At 34.1% G+C, this 13,995-nt stretch overlaps 1 protein-coding gene across 2 annotated transcripts in view; it reads left to right on the top strand.

Moving 5' to 3' along the window:
• LOC145269473 (protein sprint-like) overlaps positions 1-13,995 on the top strand; it is a 322,088-nt gene that overhangs the window by 267,438 nt on the left and 40,655 nt on the right. For both annotated transcript variants that reach the window (XM_080125186.1, XM_080125194.1), the window contains 4 exons: positions 4,293-4,384; positions 5,817-7,862; positions 9,683-9,743; positions 13,593-13,695. In XM_080125186.1, the coding sequence (XP_079981312.1) occupies positions 4,293-4,384; positions 5,817-7,862; positions 9,683-9,743; positions 13,593-13,695 (2,302 nt within the window). The remainder of the gene's footprint in view (positions 1-4,292; positions 4,385-5,816; positions 7,863-9,682; positions 9,744-13,592; positions 13,696-13,995) is intronic.

Below are 13,995 nucleotides of genomic sequence, written 5' to 3'. Positions count from 1 at the left end.
AAAAATAGTGTAAAGAGTTCATGAAATGAAAAAAAATAAATGAAAGAAATAAATTAAAATTAAAAATGCAAATAAAAGGATATATGGTGGTTAGGTATTTTCAAAAAGCGAAATGGTTATAAGATTCAATGTTCTCATAAGAAGTAGTTGGATTTGTTATATTGAGAAAGAGATCCAAATTAAAAATCAAAAATGAGCATAATCTATAAAAATCCAGTTTGAGGGAGAAAGATTTTTTTCAAAGCATTCAATTTTTTTTTCAATTAGAAATGGAGCATTTGTCTTAGTAAATTTTTCGCTGGTCATAGAAGCAGTTTACACAAGTAAAGGAAATCATAGCAATTCTTTTTGAGTATCCTGTCTGACAATAAATGCTTGTAAATTATAATTTAATTTACAGACAAGCTCTATTTTCTATTTTAGTTGTATTGGGCTTTTTTATTTGGTTGAGATTACGATATAAATATTTATATTTATATTCTCTTTAAGTTTACAGAAACTTTGCGCTTGTAAACTTAATTTTTACTTGATTTTTTTTTTTTTTTATATTTCTATAAGTTGGCGTATAAGTCACTAGTCACTTAAACATTTTACAATGCGCTTTTTTTTTTTTTTTTCAACAAATTAATTTTCATTTAGGTGACATTACTTTTCATACATAAATAAATCAAAATAAAATTCCAGTTAATAAAGACTCCTTTACAAAAATGATATTTCATTTTAAAATGGTGAAGTTCTTTCTGTGGCCACAGTGACTTATGCGCCACTCTTTATATATGATGGCTGCATACTCGTTTTTAATGGAACAACTTTTTGCGTATCTATGTGATACTTGTGAGAGATCTTCCTGTGATAGAAATGGATATGACTTGTACATGCAGTATCACAGATGTAGCAAGTGTTGTAGTGATGGTATGTGTTGACATAATTAAAGTCCTGTGTTTGATTTTACTGCGCATGTATTTGTTGATTAACCAAGCCAGCGCGCGTGTCCCCTGGTGGTTCACCAAGCCAGCACCTGACATAGTTACTAGACTAGTTTCTAAACCCCTGTAGGTTTCAAGAGGTTTATGATGCAGTGAGATGACATGCTAAATAAAGATGACATGCTAAATAAATACCTTTACAGCTACACTATTATAGTGATCAGCAGCCTGATCTTCTCAGACACATCCATGCCCTGCTGCTCAAAATATGGGAACAAGAGAAAATCCCTGCACAACTTAGAGATGCCCTAGTTGTCTCCATCTTTAAGAAGGGAGACAAGGCAAACTGTGGGAACTACCGGGGCATTTCTCTCCTCTCTACCACAGGGAAAGCCCTAGCTCGGGTTTTGGCCAACAGGCTTACACCCCTTGCAGAAACCATCCTTCCCGAGTCCCAAAGTGGTTTTCGACCAAATAGAGGCACGATGGACATGATCTTCACTGCTCGTCAACTCCAAGAAAAGTGCAGGGAGCAAAATTTACCATTATACATGGCTTTTATAGACCTTACTAAAGCCTTTGACTCTGTGAACCGTCAAGCCCTTTGGCTGGTTCTTGCAAGGTTTGGATGCCCAGAGAGGTACATTCGGGTACTGAGACTGCTACATGACAATATGTCAGCTACAGTCCTCAGTAGTAGTGGAGATGAAACAGAGCCCTTCAGGATTGACACGGGAGTGAAACAGGGATGTGTCATTGCCCCAACCCTGTTCTCCATCTTCATTACTGCTATCCTCCATCTCACGGACAAACATCTTCCCCATGGAGTTCGGATTATGTACAGAACTGACGGGCGACTTTTTAACATCAACAGATTTAGGGCCAAAGGTCGAACGAACACCATATCCATTATGGAGCTACAGTATGCAGACAATAACGCCCTTGTAGCCCTCTCAGAAGAGGACCTACAGTGTACACTGGTTGCCTTCACGAGGGCGTACAAACAGCTAGGACTAACAATTAATATAAAAAAAACCCAAATCCTCCATCAATCACCACCAAACAGTACTCCAGTCTCACCCCCAAACATCTCCATCGACAACGCTAGACTGGAAAATGTGGACCACTTCCCATACCTAGGCAGCATCCTATCATCAAAAGCCAACATAGATGATGAAATATAACACCGCCCCAGCTGTGCCAGTGGGGCTTTCTCAAGGCTAAGGAAGAGAGTATTTGAGAACCGTGACCTGGCAAAGACCAAAATCATGGTATATAAAGCTGTCTTGCTGCCCACTCTTCTCTATGGATCGGAGACCTGGACCACATACAGGAGGCACGTAAAAACCCTGGAGACGTACCACCAAAGATGCCTCCGAAAAATCCTCAGAATTAGTTGGAAGGACCGACGCACCAACACCAGCGTCCTGAGTGAGGCTAACATTCCCACTATCACCGCTACTGTTGCTCAACGCCAGCTCAGATGGACTAGTCATGTTGTCCGAATGCCGGATCTCCGCCTCCCAAAACAGATTTTCTACTCTCAGCTTGTTGAGGGAAAGCGTGCCCAGGGTGGCCAAAAGATGAGGTATAAGGACAACATCAAAGCAAATCTAAAGCGGTTTCACATGGACCTTGAGACATGGGAGGACGCGGCTGGGAGCAGGTTGGCATGGAGGAGCGCTGTCCACAAAGGTGCTGTGCTTTATAGTAGTGACCTAAATCAAGCTGCTGAGGATAAACACAAGCACAGAAAGGACAGATCATCAACCAGACACACCCAACCCCACCCCACCACCACTACCTTTATCTGCCCAAATTGCACAAGACAAATTGGGTCTAGGATTGGGCTTTATGCTCGCCTGAGGACCCACAGAAGCCACAACGGAGGACAGTCTTACTCAGACACGAGTGACCGCCGATGATGATGATTATAGTGATCAATGCTTGTGTGACATAGCAATCATTCTCTGGATAACTATAAAACTATATAATAGATAAGATCATAAGATTATTTAAAAAAATTTTAATCTTATTCTGTTTTAGTATTATAAATGAAAACTTTGATTAAAAAAAAAAAAATTCTACTTCAGTTGCATGTTTGTTTCGCACGCATGTAAAAATTCAATGAGCGAGTAAAAACAAAGATGGCCACCAGTGAAAACAATATAAAATATGAACCCGAATACCCCTAAAATCAACTTCTAAAAGTAAGTCTTTATTTTGGCCATTAATTATTACTTTTATTTTAATAAATGGAAAAGATCATTTATATAAAAGGGGTGTCCATGTTATCGTTGAGTATTTCCAATATTGGGGGATCTTCTGTTGATTAAAAATTTTAAATGTCAGGTGACAAAAGATTGTGTGTTTAAAAAAAAAAAAAAATTGGGGGGAAAAAATTTTATTAACTCGTCCAGGCAAAACCTTTGTTAATGTCAGGTGACAAAACTTAAAAATAACCAGAAATATTTATATAAAATAATCGAAAAAGAGCAAATTTCAAACAAAATTTAAAAAAAAAACAAAAAAAAAAAAAACAGCTAAACTTGAAAAAAGGTTAAATTTGTAAAATTTGGCCTAAAAACGTCAAGTGGTTCTAAAATGGGTAATCAATTTACTAGACCTTTGCATTAGAAACTGAGCCTCACCCACAAATATTTAAATATTGACTTTTTAAAAAAAAAAAATTATTTTTATTTGATAATTTGGTAGATTCATGTCAGTTCGATAATAATCTACTGAAAAAATTGGGGGGAAAAAAAAAAATGGGTACCGCCCGTCCATGTGAACCATTTTTTTTTTTTTTTTTTTTGTAATTTCTCTAATATATAAACTTTTATTGAATTCCTTGGGTTTTTTTTTTCTTTTTGATTCTAATCTTTATCAAAAGAGCTTTTTTTTAATTTTATTTTTATGTATTTTTTTTTTTTTTTGTACTCTTATTCACTTTAAGCAAGACATATTCACTTAGGCATAGAGTGTCTACTATTTGGGATCATGTGTGGAGTTCAGTTGCATTATTACATTTAAACTTCTGCATGTTAGTACAGTGAGGGAAGCAGGAAATAATGAGGGAATTCCAAAGTCTAGCTGTTAGCGTGAAGAAGCTATTAGAGTAGAAAACTTTCCAGAATTTAAAGACTTGAGCAGTGAAGGGGTGGGATTTTGCGGCTGGATGGGTTAATCGGGAGTATGTATGTCAAGGAGGGACACAAGTGCTATGAGTTCATCAGAGCACATTTCATTAAAGTACTTGTAAAATAGGCATAAGGGATGGTTATTTTGTCGACCTTCAAACTCTGTAACACACATGATCTCACTTAATATTTACCATACTTCCATTTTTTTTATGAATAATTTCAGAGAGGATTTACCGCACCTTTTGGTGCTGCCAGAACCAATCATGAAAGCAAAAACATCCCAAGAATTGGCTTCACTTGCATTATTAGGACAAGGTAAAGTTTTTTTTTTTTTGTTTTTTTACTTTAAGTTTTTGAATTTCAAACATCAACAGTCACTTTAATGTTGCGATTGAAATAATTAAAATTCATTGAATTCATAGAATACACTGCTTTAAAAATTAGTACATAGAATTACTAAACTCATTGAATTCATAGAATACACTGCTTTAAAAATTAGTACATAGCATTACTAAACTCATTGAATTCATAGAATACACTGCTTTAAAAATTAGTACATAGAATTACTAAACTCATTCAATTCATAGAATACACTGCTTTAAAAATTAGTACATAGCATTACTAAACTTGTTGTTGGCATCCTTAGATTATATCTAAGTTATCTCCCTTGAACCATACTGGCCAATGATAGAATGCAATCTGATTCTTTGAACAAGAAAAATAATATAGAACTGAATATTATCCTCTTTCTGGATTTGGCTTTAAAATCATCAGATATATGTATGGCTGGCTGCCATATAATAGAAGAAAGGCAGCATTCCCTGTTATTTCTGTTTTGTAAAACAACCTGTTAGAGGAAGTTTATTTATTTATTAGCAGGGAAGCATCCTTGCCAGTCTTAAAATAAGCTTAATTTTAATTTGTGCAAATTTCGTATTTATTATTACAGACCCAATTTTCTATTGAAAAAAAAATATATATATATATATAGTACTGATTTAAAAAAAAAAAAAAAAAAAAAAATGACTTGGGTGCTATCAGCTAAAATTGAAACATTTAATACTCAAGTTGCATTTCCTACCGTTTGAGATAGTCCAATATATAAATAAAAAAAAGATTTAATATTAAACCACTTCTAACTAATGACTGAATTTGTACGTGTGTAAAACTAATAAAAATATGTCGACAAGTTGAAATTTTACCATTTCAACTTGCCGACATATTTCTGTACGCATTATCCATCCATCCAAACAAAGATTTTACTTGTTATAAAACATACTTGATGCATGGTTATTATTTCCTGTTAATTTCTGTATTATGTGACCAGTATGATCCTTAACTGTGTATCGAACGAATGCTATAATACTTACCTCGCTGCACCTTATAGCAAAGGTTCATACAAAATTTCAGCCAAATCAGTCCAGTAGTTTCCGAGAAAACTTTTAGAGTAAATATGGTATTGTGGTAACTAATTCCTAACTGTGCTGCAATGAACAGATATTATAATACTTGGTTTGCTGCACCTTATTACAAAGAAAGGTCCATACAAAATTTTAGTCAGATCGGTCCAGAAGTTTCTGAGAAAAAGTGCAATGAACAGACAAATAGAAATATAATATAGATTCTAAATGAAAAAAATAAAAAAATGTGTGTGTCAAGGTGATTACTACTAACTATGATTACGTACATACAAGCATAAAATGCCTTAACATTATTATATAGATGTTTTTCTATTTCTGTTTTGCAGACTTTTGGTCATCTGCTCTGCTGAAAAACTCTGTAGCTGCTTATAAGAAGCATAATGCTAACAGGCAAGCGAAGAGATTGCAGAGCGTGCCACCATATGAACAAGAAAATACAAAACTGAATGTTTCCGAAGAAAAAACGTATAATATTAAAAACGAACAAAAACTACCATCAATTTCCGTCGATGCTGTCTCGGTGAAAAAAAATGATGGTCAACGTGCAACTTCATTTCGAATCAATCGTAAAAACAAAACCTCTTCAAGTTGTAAATATAATGAAAGCAAAAACGAGCGTAAAGTCCGAACGTCTTGTTCGGATTCTCAGCTGTCTATGCATTGCACGTCTGTGGAGGATCAGCCACATTCTGATGGCAAAAATGGAGGCGCTATTACGACAAAGGTCCACCGATCCAATACCCACCCGCAGATTAACTCTATTATGAAAGAACAAAAAAACAATTTTTATTCTAGTACCTCAATTGATCTCCTCTCTGTTCCGCAATATTTCCGGAGTAATTTGTCGGACAAATTAAGTGACTATGAAGATGTTTGGAAAAGTTGTCCCTCAAATAAAAATCACGATGGTGAATATTCAAAAAAACAACTCTGTGATGATGTAAGTGAACCGCCTCGCATCCAACGTGCAATTCCCACAGACTTAGACCATCCGACGGAAGATTTATATACACTTTCGACACACGATGCTCGATTTAAAAAATGTGCCGCTGAAAATGTTTATAAAAAGAAAAAAGCGCATAAAGTTAAGATCCAACGAACAGCGAGTACCCCTAAAGGACTTGGTCGGTGCGTCGAACCTTGTAAGGATCGGCATAGTTCTGAGACCTTGTCGTCTCTTACACCACAGAACTCTAAGTGCTTTGTGTGTCGGCGCGGATCGACCGGTCAAACGCTTATGCTTAACATTCACGAAGAAACTGCATCTAAAAAGAATCGGAACGTTAGCAAAGAAAACCTTTTCTCTCTTCCAAATGAGCGAGAGTCGACTATATCTGGCGGTTCGTTAGATGAGTGTGAAGTGCAATTCTCATTGAGGGTCCCTGACAAAATGAAACCTCCCCCTCTTCCCGCTTTAACACAAATTCCAAAGTTTGGTTCACAAAACACTAAAAGTCCTGTGTATACGGAACCGTTTGATTCTATTGGCATCCAACCGGTCATCATGCCTGCTGCTACGAACAAAAACAAAGTATCTGATCTGAAAACGAATAATTTACATCGAGATAAAAGAAAAAATCGCGCTTCTCATCGTCCAAATCTCGAAACTATTTATTCTCCATCTATAGCGCCGAACCCGACCATTTTTTCATTTGATAAATACAAAATACAAAATGGGAAAATGGCAAAAGATTGCGTTAATAATGCCACAGAACACAATGCACAAATTCAAGCAAACGCACAAATTCAAGCAAACGATAACAAAAACAAGAGCAATTATTCTGAAGGACAAACGTTACATGTTAATCCAAAATTCACCGAAAAAATCTTTGAAATCATAGAGAATTGTGATATGAAACCAAACTTACATACATTACGAAAATTTCCCGTCTACGATAAAAGAACTTTAGATTCCAAAGGATCCGAGACGGATTGTTCAACATTGGGGGATATGGTTCGGCGTGTCTCTCCAGAATTGACTTTAAAACCTCTTGTTCAGGACGAATTTGTTGATACGAGAGCTTCTGAATATGACAATCTTCAATGTCGGGCTGTGTCGATGGTAAGTGATGCAGGCACCGTCTTCTCGATGCCTTGGGATAGTGCTAAATGGGATAACTTGCTCAGTTGCGATGATCCGAAGTTATTACCCACCATGCACCCACTGGAACGTATACAAGTGTGGAGGGAATCTAGTCACGACTACGACTCTAGTCAAAGGTTTAGTCAACTCTCACAGGCGACATCGGATAATTCTGTTCTTCCAGCATCGGTCAAAGCCCAACGACTTGAAGAAAAGGTCATGCAGGAAATTCTTGCTGGGGTCAAAGACACCGATAAACAAGCTTCATCTCAAACACATTCAAAACTTTGTAAGTTTTGGTATTTTGTTTTTTATATTTTATATTTTATATTTTATAATTTATATTTTATATTTTATAATTTATATTTTATAATTTATATTTTATATTTTATAATTTATAATTTTATAATTTATAATTTAGTACTTGTAAATTAGTAATGAGGGTGATTTCGATATATTTCTGTTTCAATACAATTATCGATTTTGTTCAAAATTCCCAACTCTGATACAATTACTGATTTCGATTCTTTTAAAACTTAATATTTAGCTGTAGAGTTGTTGTTTTTTTTTTATTTTTATTTATTTATTTTTTTTTCAGCTTACCATAAAAATCTATGCAACATGTACATATATTTCCGCAAAAGTAAAAAAAAATACATTTATAGTGGGATACATGCACTTAAGTTTAAATCATAGTTTAAAATCAATGAATATTTATAAATTTTATCATTAGTAATAAAAATTAAATTTTAAACAAACCAAAAAAATTTTGCATATGAAAGATTGTTTTGACACCTGAAACGAAACACAAATTTTTTTTTTAATACCAATTCTGATACAATTACAGATTCCGATTCTTTTAAAACTTAATATTTAGCTGTAGAGTTGTTGTTTTTTTTAATTTTTATTTTATTTTTTTTTTTCAGCTTACCATAAAAATCTATGCAACATGTACATATATTTCCGCAAAAGTAAAAAAAATACATTTATAGTGGGATACATGCACTTAAGTTTAAATCATAGTTTAAAATCAATGAATATTTATAAATTTTATCATTAGTAATAAAAATTAAATTTTAAACAAACCAAAAAAAATTTGCATATGAAAGATTGTTTTGACACCGGAAACGAAACACAAATTTTTTTTTTTAATACCAATTCTGATGGAGATGCGACATCATGGTAATGGGACAAAGGTTGGAACTTGTTTGGCAGTGTTGGACCTATTAGATTGGAGAATCTTTTTTTGAACCCTGTCCAATCAAGAGAGAGACTTGTAGTTGATGCACCCACCCACACGTGGCAACAGTATTCCATGCATGGGCGAATGGTGGCTTTGTAGAAACTATAAAATACTCAAATATGAGCATTTTTCTAGCACAGTAGAAAGAACTCACCTTCTTTGCAGCAGCTTTGGCAATGTTTCATTTATATGTATTTGTTCTAATTCATGTTACCTGTGAATGCTAGGTTGAACGATAGGCTCTTAGCTAGTATTATTATTCCTGGCAATCAATGGCTTGAAAGGTTTTTTTTTTTTTTTTTTTTGTAATCGTTGACGGAAAGGATCTTCGTCTTAGTAGCATTAAATGTTACCATCCATTTATGTTCCCATTTTACTACAGACGCAAGGTTATGTTCTAGGGTTTCTTGTCTTGGATTTGTAAAGATTTGTTTTTTCCCCACATATCTAGTATAGAGTGTGGCGTCATCAGCAAATATACCAAACACTGACACAATTTCATCAGAGAAGTCGCTTATGAATATCGTTAACAAAGATCCTAGGATTGACTCCTTGGATATACCCATATTGTGTATGGCTTGTTTAGATGACAATCTGGATTTTCTCGTCTGAAAAGCATCTGATTATATTAAGTTTACATCCAATAAAACTGTACAATTGAATTTTCATGAGAATGTCTTCATTCCAAACCTTGTTAACCTTTATGCATTATGCCAGAGGTCCTTGCAAACACTCATATGTATACATTAAAAAAAAAAGTTTCTTTTAGGTAATTTTATTATCGAAAATTAATGGTTTCTTGTTTTTAATTTATATCATTCTTTTCAATAAAAATATTTTGTACATTCTCAACTTTTCATTTACAGTTGAAGAACACCTCAATTCCTGCAAGACTCCAGGGGAGAATCTTAAGGAATTTATTCTCAGGTAAGAATGATGCAAGAATATAAACGGAATGACATTTTTAGTTGTAACTAGCCTGGGTGCTCGACGTTGCCCAGGTGTTTGGAGATGTGTGATGAGCAAAAAAGAAAAAAGTGGTCGTAGGCAGGAAGGCAGGCTCGAACCTGTGACGCGAAGGCGGAAAAGAAAGTGAAAGAAAACCTGACATCTTATCCCTACTCCATGACGTGACTGGAAGTTCGGAACATTGGAATTAGTAAATGGCAACACAAAAAAACAACGCTCCTTGTAGAAAACTGCCCAGTTGAGGGTGGAGGAATTAATGTTTTTAGCCAATTTTTCAATATTTGTTGTCCGAGACGTCGAGCTTCAAAATGATACTGATCTCATGAAAATCTGTTGCCTCTGTCGAAAGTTTTAGGCAGACATATATAAATACATACATTTAAACAGATAAGTGAGACTTATATTTTATAGGTGAAGCGATAAAATTTTGGTCCTAGAAAAGACGGCATGATTCCATTTCTGTTTGATGAAAACCGGTTTTCTTTTTTTGTTGCAGAACATCTTCTAGTTGACTAGTTGTGTACAAATCCCAAGAGTGTTAGGAGCCTTCTATCATATCTGAATGTGACACAATATTCCATGAGCAAGATCGGAGATGTGCCGGTGTACAACTCATGCTCTCTACCAATCCAAGTTATGGCAACAGGACCATTGCCAGTACCTTCAAATGCTGAATCTGGATGGTTCAACACTTAAGGGCACAGCTCAACAAAGTTTCCAACCACAGTTATGGTCTTTGGTGTGGTTTCAAATGAGGGCCATATCATGTCACCTCACATCTTTGAAGTTGGTTTGAAATTCAACACCAAAGTGTACCTGGATGAGCTGAAGACAGTGGTGATCCCCTGGTGCAGTCAGGTGGCCGCTGGCAGACCCTGGCTTGGCTTTAGAAGTGCTAGGACTTTGTACCCTTCTCTCGTTGGCCCGCCTCTTCCACCGACCTAAACCCGTAGGACTACTTTGTTTGGTCATATGTCGAGAACATCACCAACATGACCTCCCACAACACCAAAGCCAGCCGGATTGCTGCTATCCACCGAATATTTGCCAAGCTTCCACCGGCGCTTGTGGAAAAGGCATGCTCCCAGTTCCAAACCCATATTGAGGTGGTGATTGAAGCTGAAGGCGGTTACATGGAATAGATGTCAGTTTTTCTCTTTTTAACTGCGCAAGAAAGAATCTCATTTTATTATTTATTCATGGTGATGAAAAAATACAGAAAGAAATTTATTTCATAAATATTCTTCTGAAATCAAATTTAAATAACGAAAAGTGAAACCTTAATATTTTTCATTAGAATTAGCAGATTCATGAAAAAAAATATTTTCCATATTTTCAAAATGCGATACTAATGTCTACAATGTTAATTCCCAGGATTTTTATTCAAACTTTACTATCATGTAACAATTTTTAGTTCTATTCCATAACTCCTCTCTATCATTAAAAAATGAAAATAAAGAAAAGATCTTGTTGATGTAGGTATCTGTGAGGATAACAATATTGACTCAAAATAACCACCTAAATTGATCAAGTAGTTTTATTTTTTATGCTTTCTAAAATCTTGCAAAAATTTTAATTATTTGGAATTATTTCCCTTGTCATGCAAAATGACTTTGAGATTGTTATTTTTCAGTAATAAAATTTGATTTTCCTTGTTTAAAATAAAAATACTTGATCAGTTTCTGTCACTGGTACGTACAACATACAAACTTTTCTTTATTGTTTTTTATGAGTGGGGAGGAGTGCTGGACAAGTGTAGCAGTCATCATAACAAACTATTTTCTCTTGTGGATTAATGCCTCCTAGCTGACTGATGCAGCTGACTACTCAGCTTCTGGGGTGCATTAATCTTATATGTCCCTTAAGGAACTAATTTCCTCCTGTCAAGAACTAGCCAGCAGCAGAGCTCAGAAGACAAGCCACTCTCATCTTGCTCTCTGTCCACTCAATCTTCCCCAGGCTGCAAGTACTTCACTGAAAACCTCCACTGGACAACGTGGGGACACTTCAAGTTTCTGCCTTACGACACGAGAACATTCGATAACTTTCTATTCCTTTTCTTTCACTTCGGATACAGTCCTCCTTCTTCCGAAATAAAACCTCTCGTTATTTTGTTCTAAAAAGGGGTGTTGAGTAATTACTCTGCTTTTGTGTTACAAATTAATCTTTTATATATTTCAATATTTCGTGCACTCTCGCATAAAACTTACCTAAACCAGATTTTTTTTTATTTATTTAAAAAAAAATATATATATATAAAAATGTTGACATTTTTTTTTCTTTTTCAAATACTAAAATTAATAAAAAGAAATTATTTAAAAAAAAAAATTTTTTCTTGCCTCCCCACGAGGGCAGAGTTAGACACAAGGTCGGTTTTTATGTGGTGGGAAACTAGTTCCCCAAAAAAGGAGCACTCTGGTTAGTAACAAAAATAAAAAAAAATGTATCAGTCATGAAGGATTTCTCCTCCATTGAGACCAAAATGTGAGAAAAAAGTTAAGTACAGCATCAGAACAGATACTACACTTTGATCTTGGGTATATAGTTTATTGTGTGAAAAATTCTTACATTTTGATCTTGGCCCAAAGGCCAAGAACCTTTTTTTCTAGATTTTTTTCAGATTTTTTTATTTAAAAAAAAAAAATGTATAAAAATATTGACATTGTTTTTTTTTTGTTGTTTTTTTTTTTCATTTTAAAACACTGATCCTAATAAAAAGGAATTTTACTTTAAAATGTATGTTTTTTTCAAGAAAAATCAGCCATTTTAGTACAGTAAAACAAAATATCAAGTCAAGAATTAAGAAAACACATGTGGTGTTCATCTGCTTTTATTAGCACCGTGTTTATACGAGGACTGTTCCAAAAATATAGCCTCCTTTTTTTTTTTTTTTTTTAAACTCAAAAGTTAAAATGTTGAAAGGTGGGAGTGGTACTTTTAAAAATGAGTGACATTTTGTGCTCCAGAATTTATTTTTTGCCTCTGTTGTAAAAGTCCGGAGCATGCATTGTCACTCACATTTCTGCCACCACTTTGAAATCGACAAACTCATCTACTAACTGTGCTGACATCAACTGCATTGGCTGCGTAAAAATTCAACAGTCACCAGTGAATGTGTATTGGTTCAATTTTTTTTCTGCATGGAGGAATTCAATGGTGCATCTCTGGTTCTGACACACGGCCATCACAAGGGTTGGCTTTCTTAGAATTTCACATGGTCAATATTTGCAACAGAGAGATGAAACTTTCAGGTCATAAATGCATAAGTTCAGCCATCATAACAATGCAATTTGCAGTCCCTCTGATCGAATTGAATGGAATAAAAAATGAGTCATTAATTTTGGAACATCCCTCATACATCCATGGCAATGATTAAAAAAACCAAAAAAAAAAACTCTTATTTTCTGTATAATGTCCTTTAGTTTTTTAATGAATAGAGATAACTTATAACATGCATTGGGGTGTTTTAGTTAAATTTCTTCTTGGAAGCTCACACCCATATACTGTTTTAGTTTGTAATTCGATTTTAATGTGTTGTTTATACGGTTACTTGACTGTAAAAGAAAAATAAAATATACGTAATAATATTTTGTTTTTAAATGGAGAACTAAAATCATTACTTTTACATTTAAACAAAAAAAAAATAAATGCTTTTTTATTAAAAACATTAAAAATGCAGTTAGACAAGTTTCTGACTCATATATATTATAATTTAAAAATAATATTCCTTGTCTGTTTTTTATCTTTCTGCATAACAGGAAAAAAAAAATTTCTAAATTTTATTTTTCAATCATGTATTTTTTTCAGGTTATCGGAGGATCGAAAGAATACATTTGGATTAGCTGTGAAGAATTTTGTTGAGTGTACATTGGAAAGCCAGGAACAGAATCCTCGCTCGGTGATGAGCAATGTATGTCCTTGTTGAATTTCTGGAATATAAAAATAAGTTTTATTTTTTTATAAGAAAAAAAAAAAAATGGAGAATGTATTTTGAAATTAAAATAAAGTTTTATAATATTATTTTAATGATTTATTTTCCACAAATATTTGTTAATACTTAGGTCTTATGACTGATATCAAGATTTCATTTATAAATCTAGTTTATTTGATGACTTAGATTATTAATTCTTCTCCTAAAAGCCAATTCAATTAAGGTGTTTGAGAAGGAAAAAAAAATTTATTTTTAAATTTGAAAACAAAGCAAAAAGTT

The sequence above is a fragment of the Euprymna scolopes genome, chromosome 4 (assembly GCF_053919585.1).
Source record: "Euprymna scolopes isolate OS-2025 chromosome 4, ASM5391958v1, whole genome shotgun sequence".
Classification (NCBI taxonomy): domain Eukaryota; kingdom Metazoa; phylum Mollusca; class Cephalopoda; order Sepiida; family Sepiolidae; genus Euprymna; species Euprymna scolopes.
Note: the sequence above shows the minus strand (reverse complement) of the source record. Positions and strands in the feature narration are given on the sequence as shown.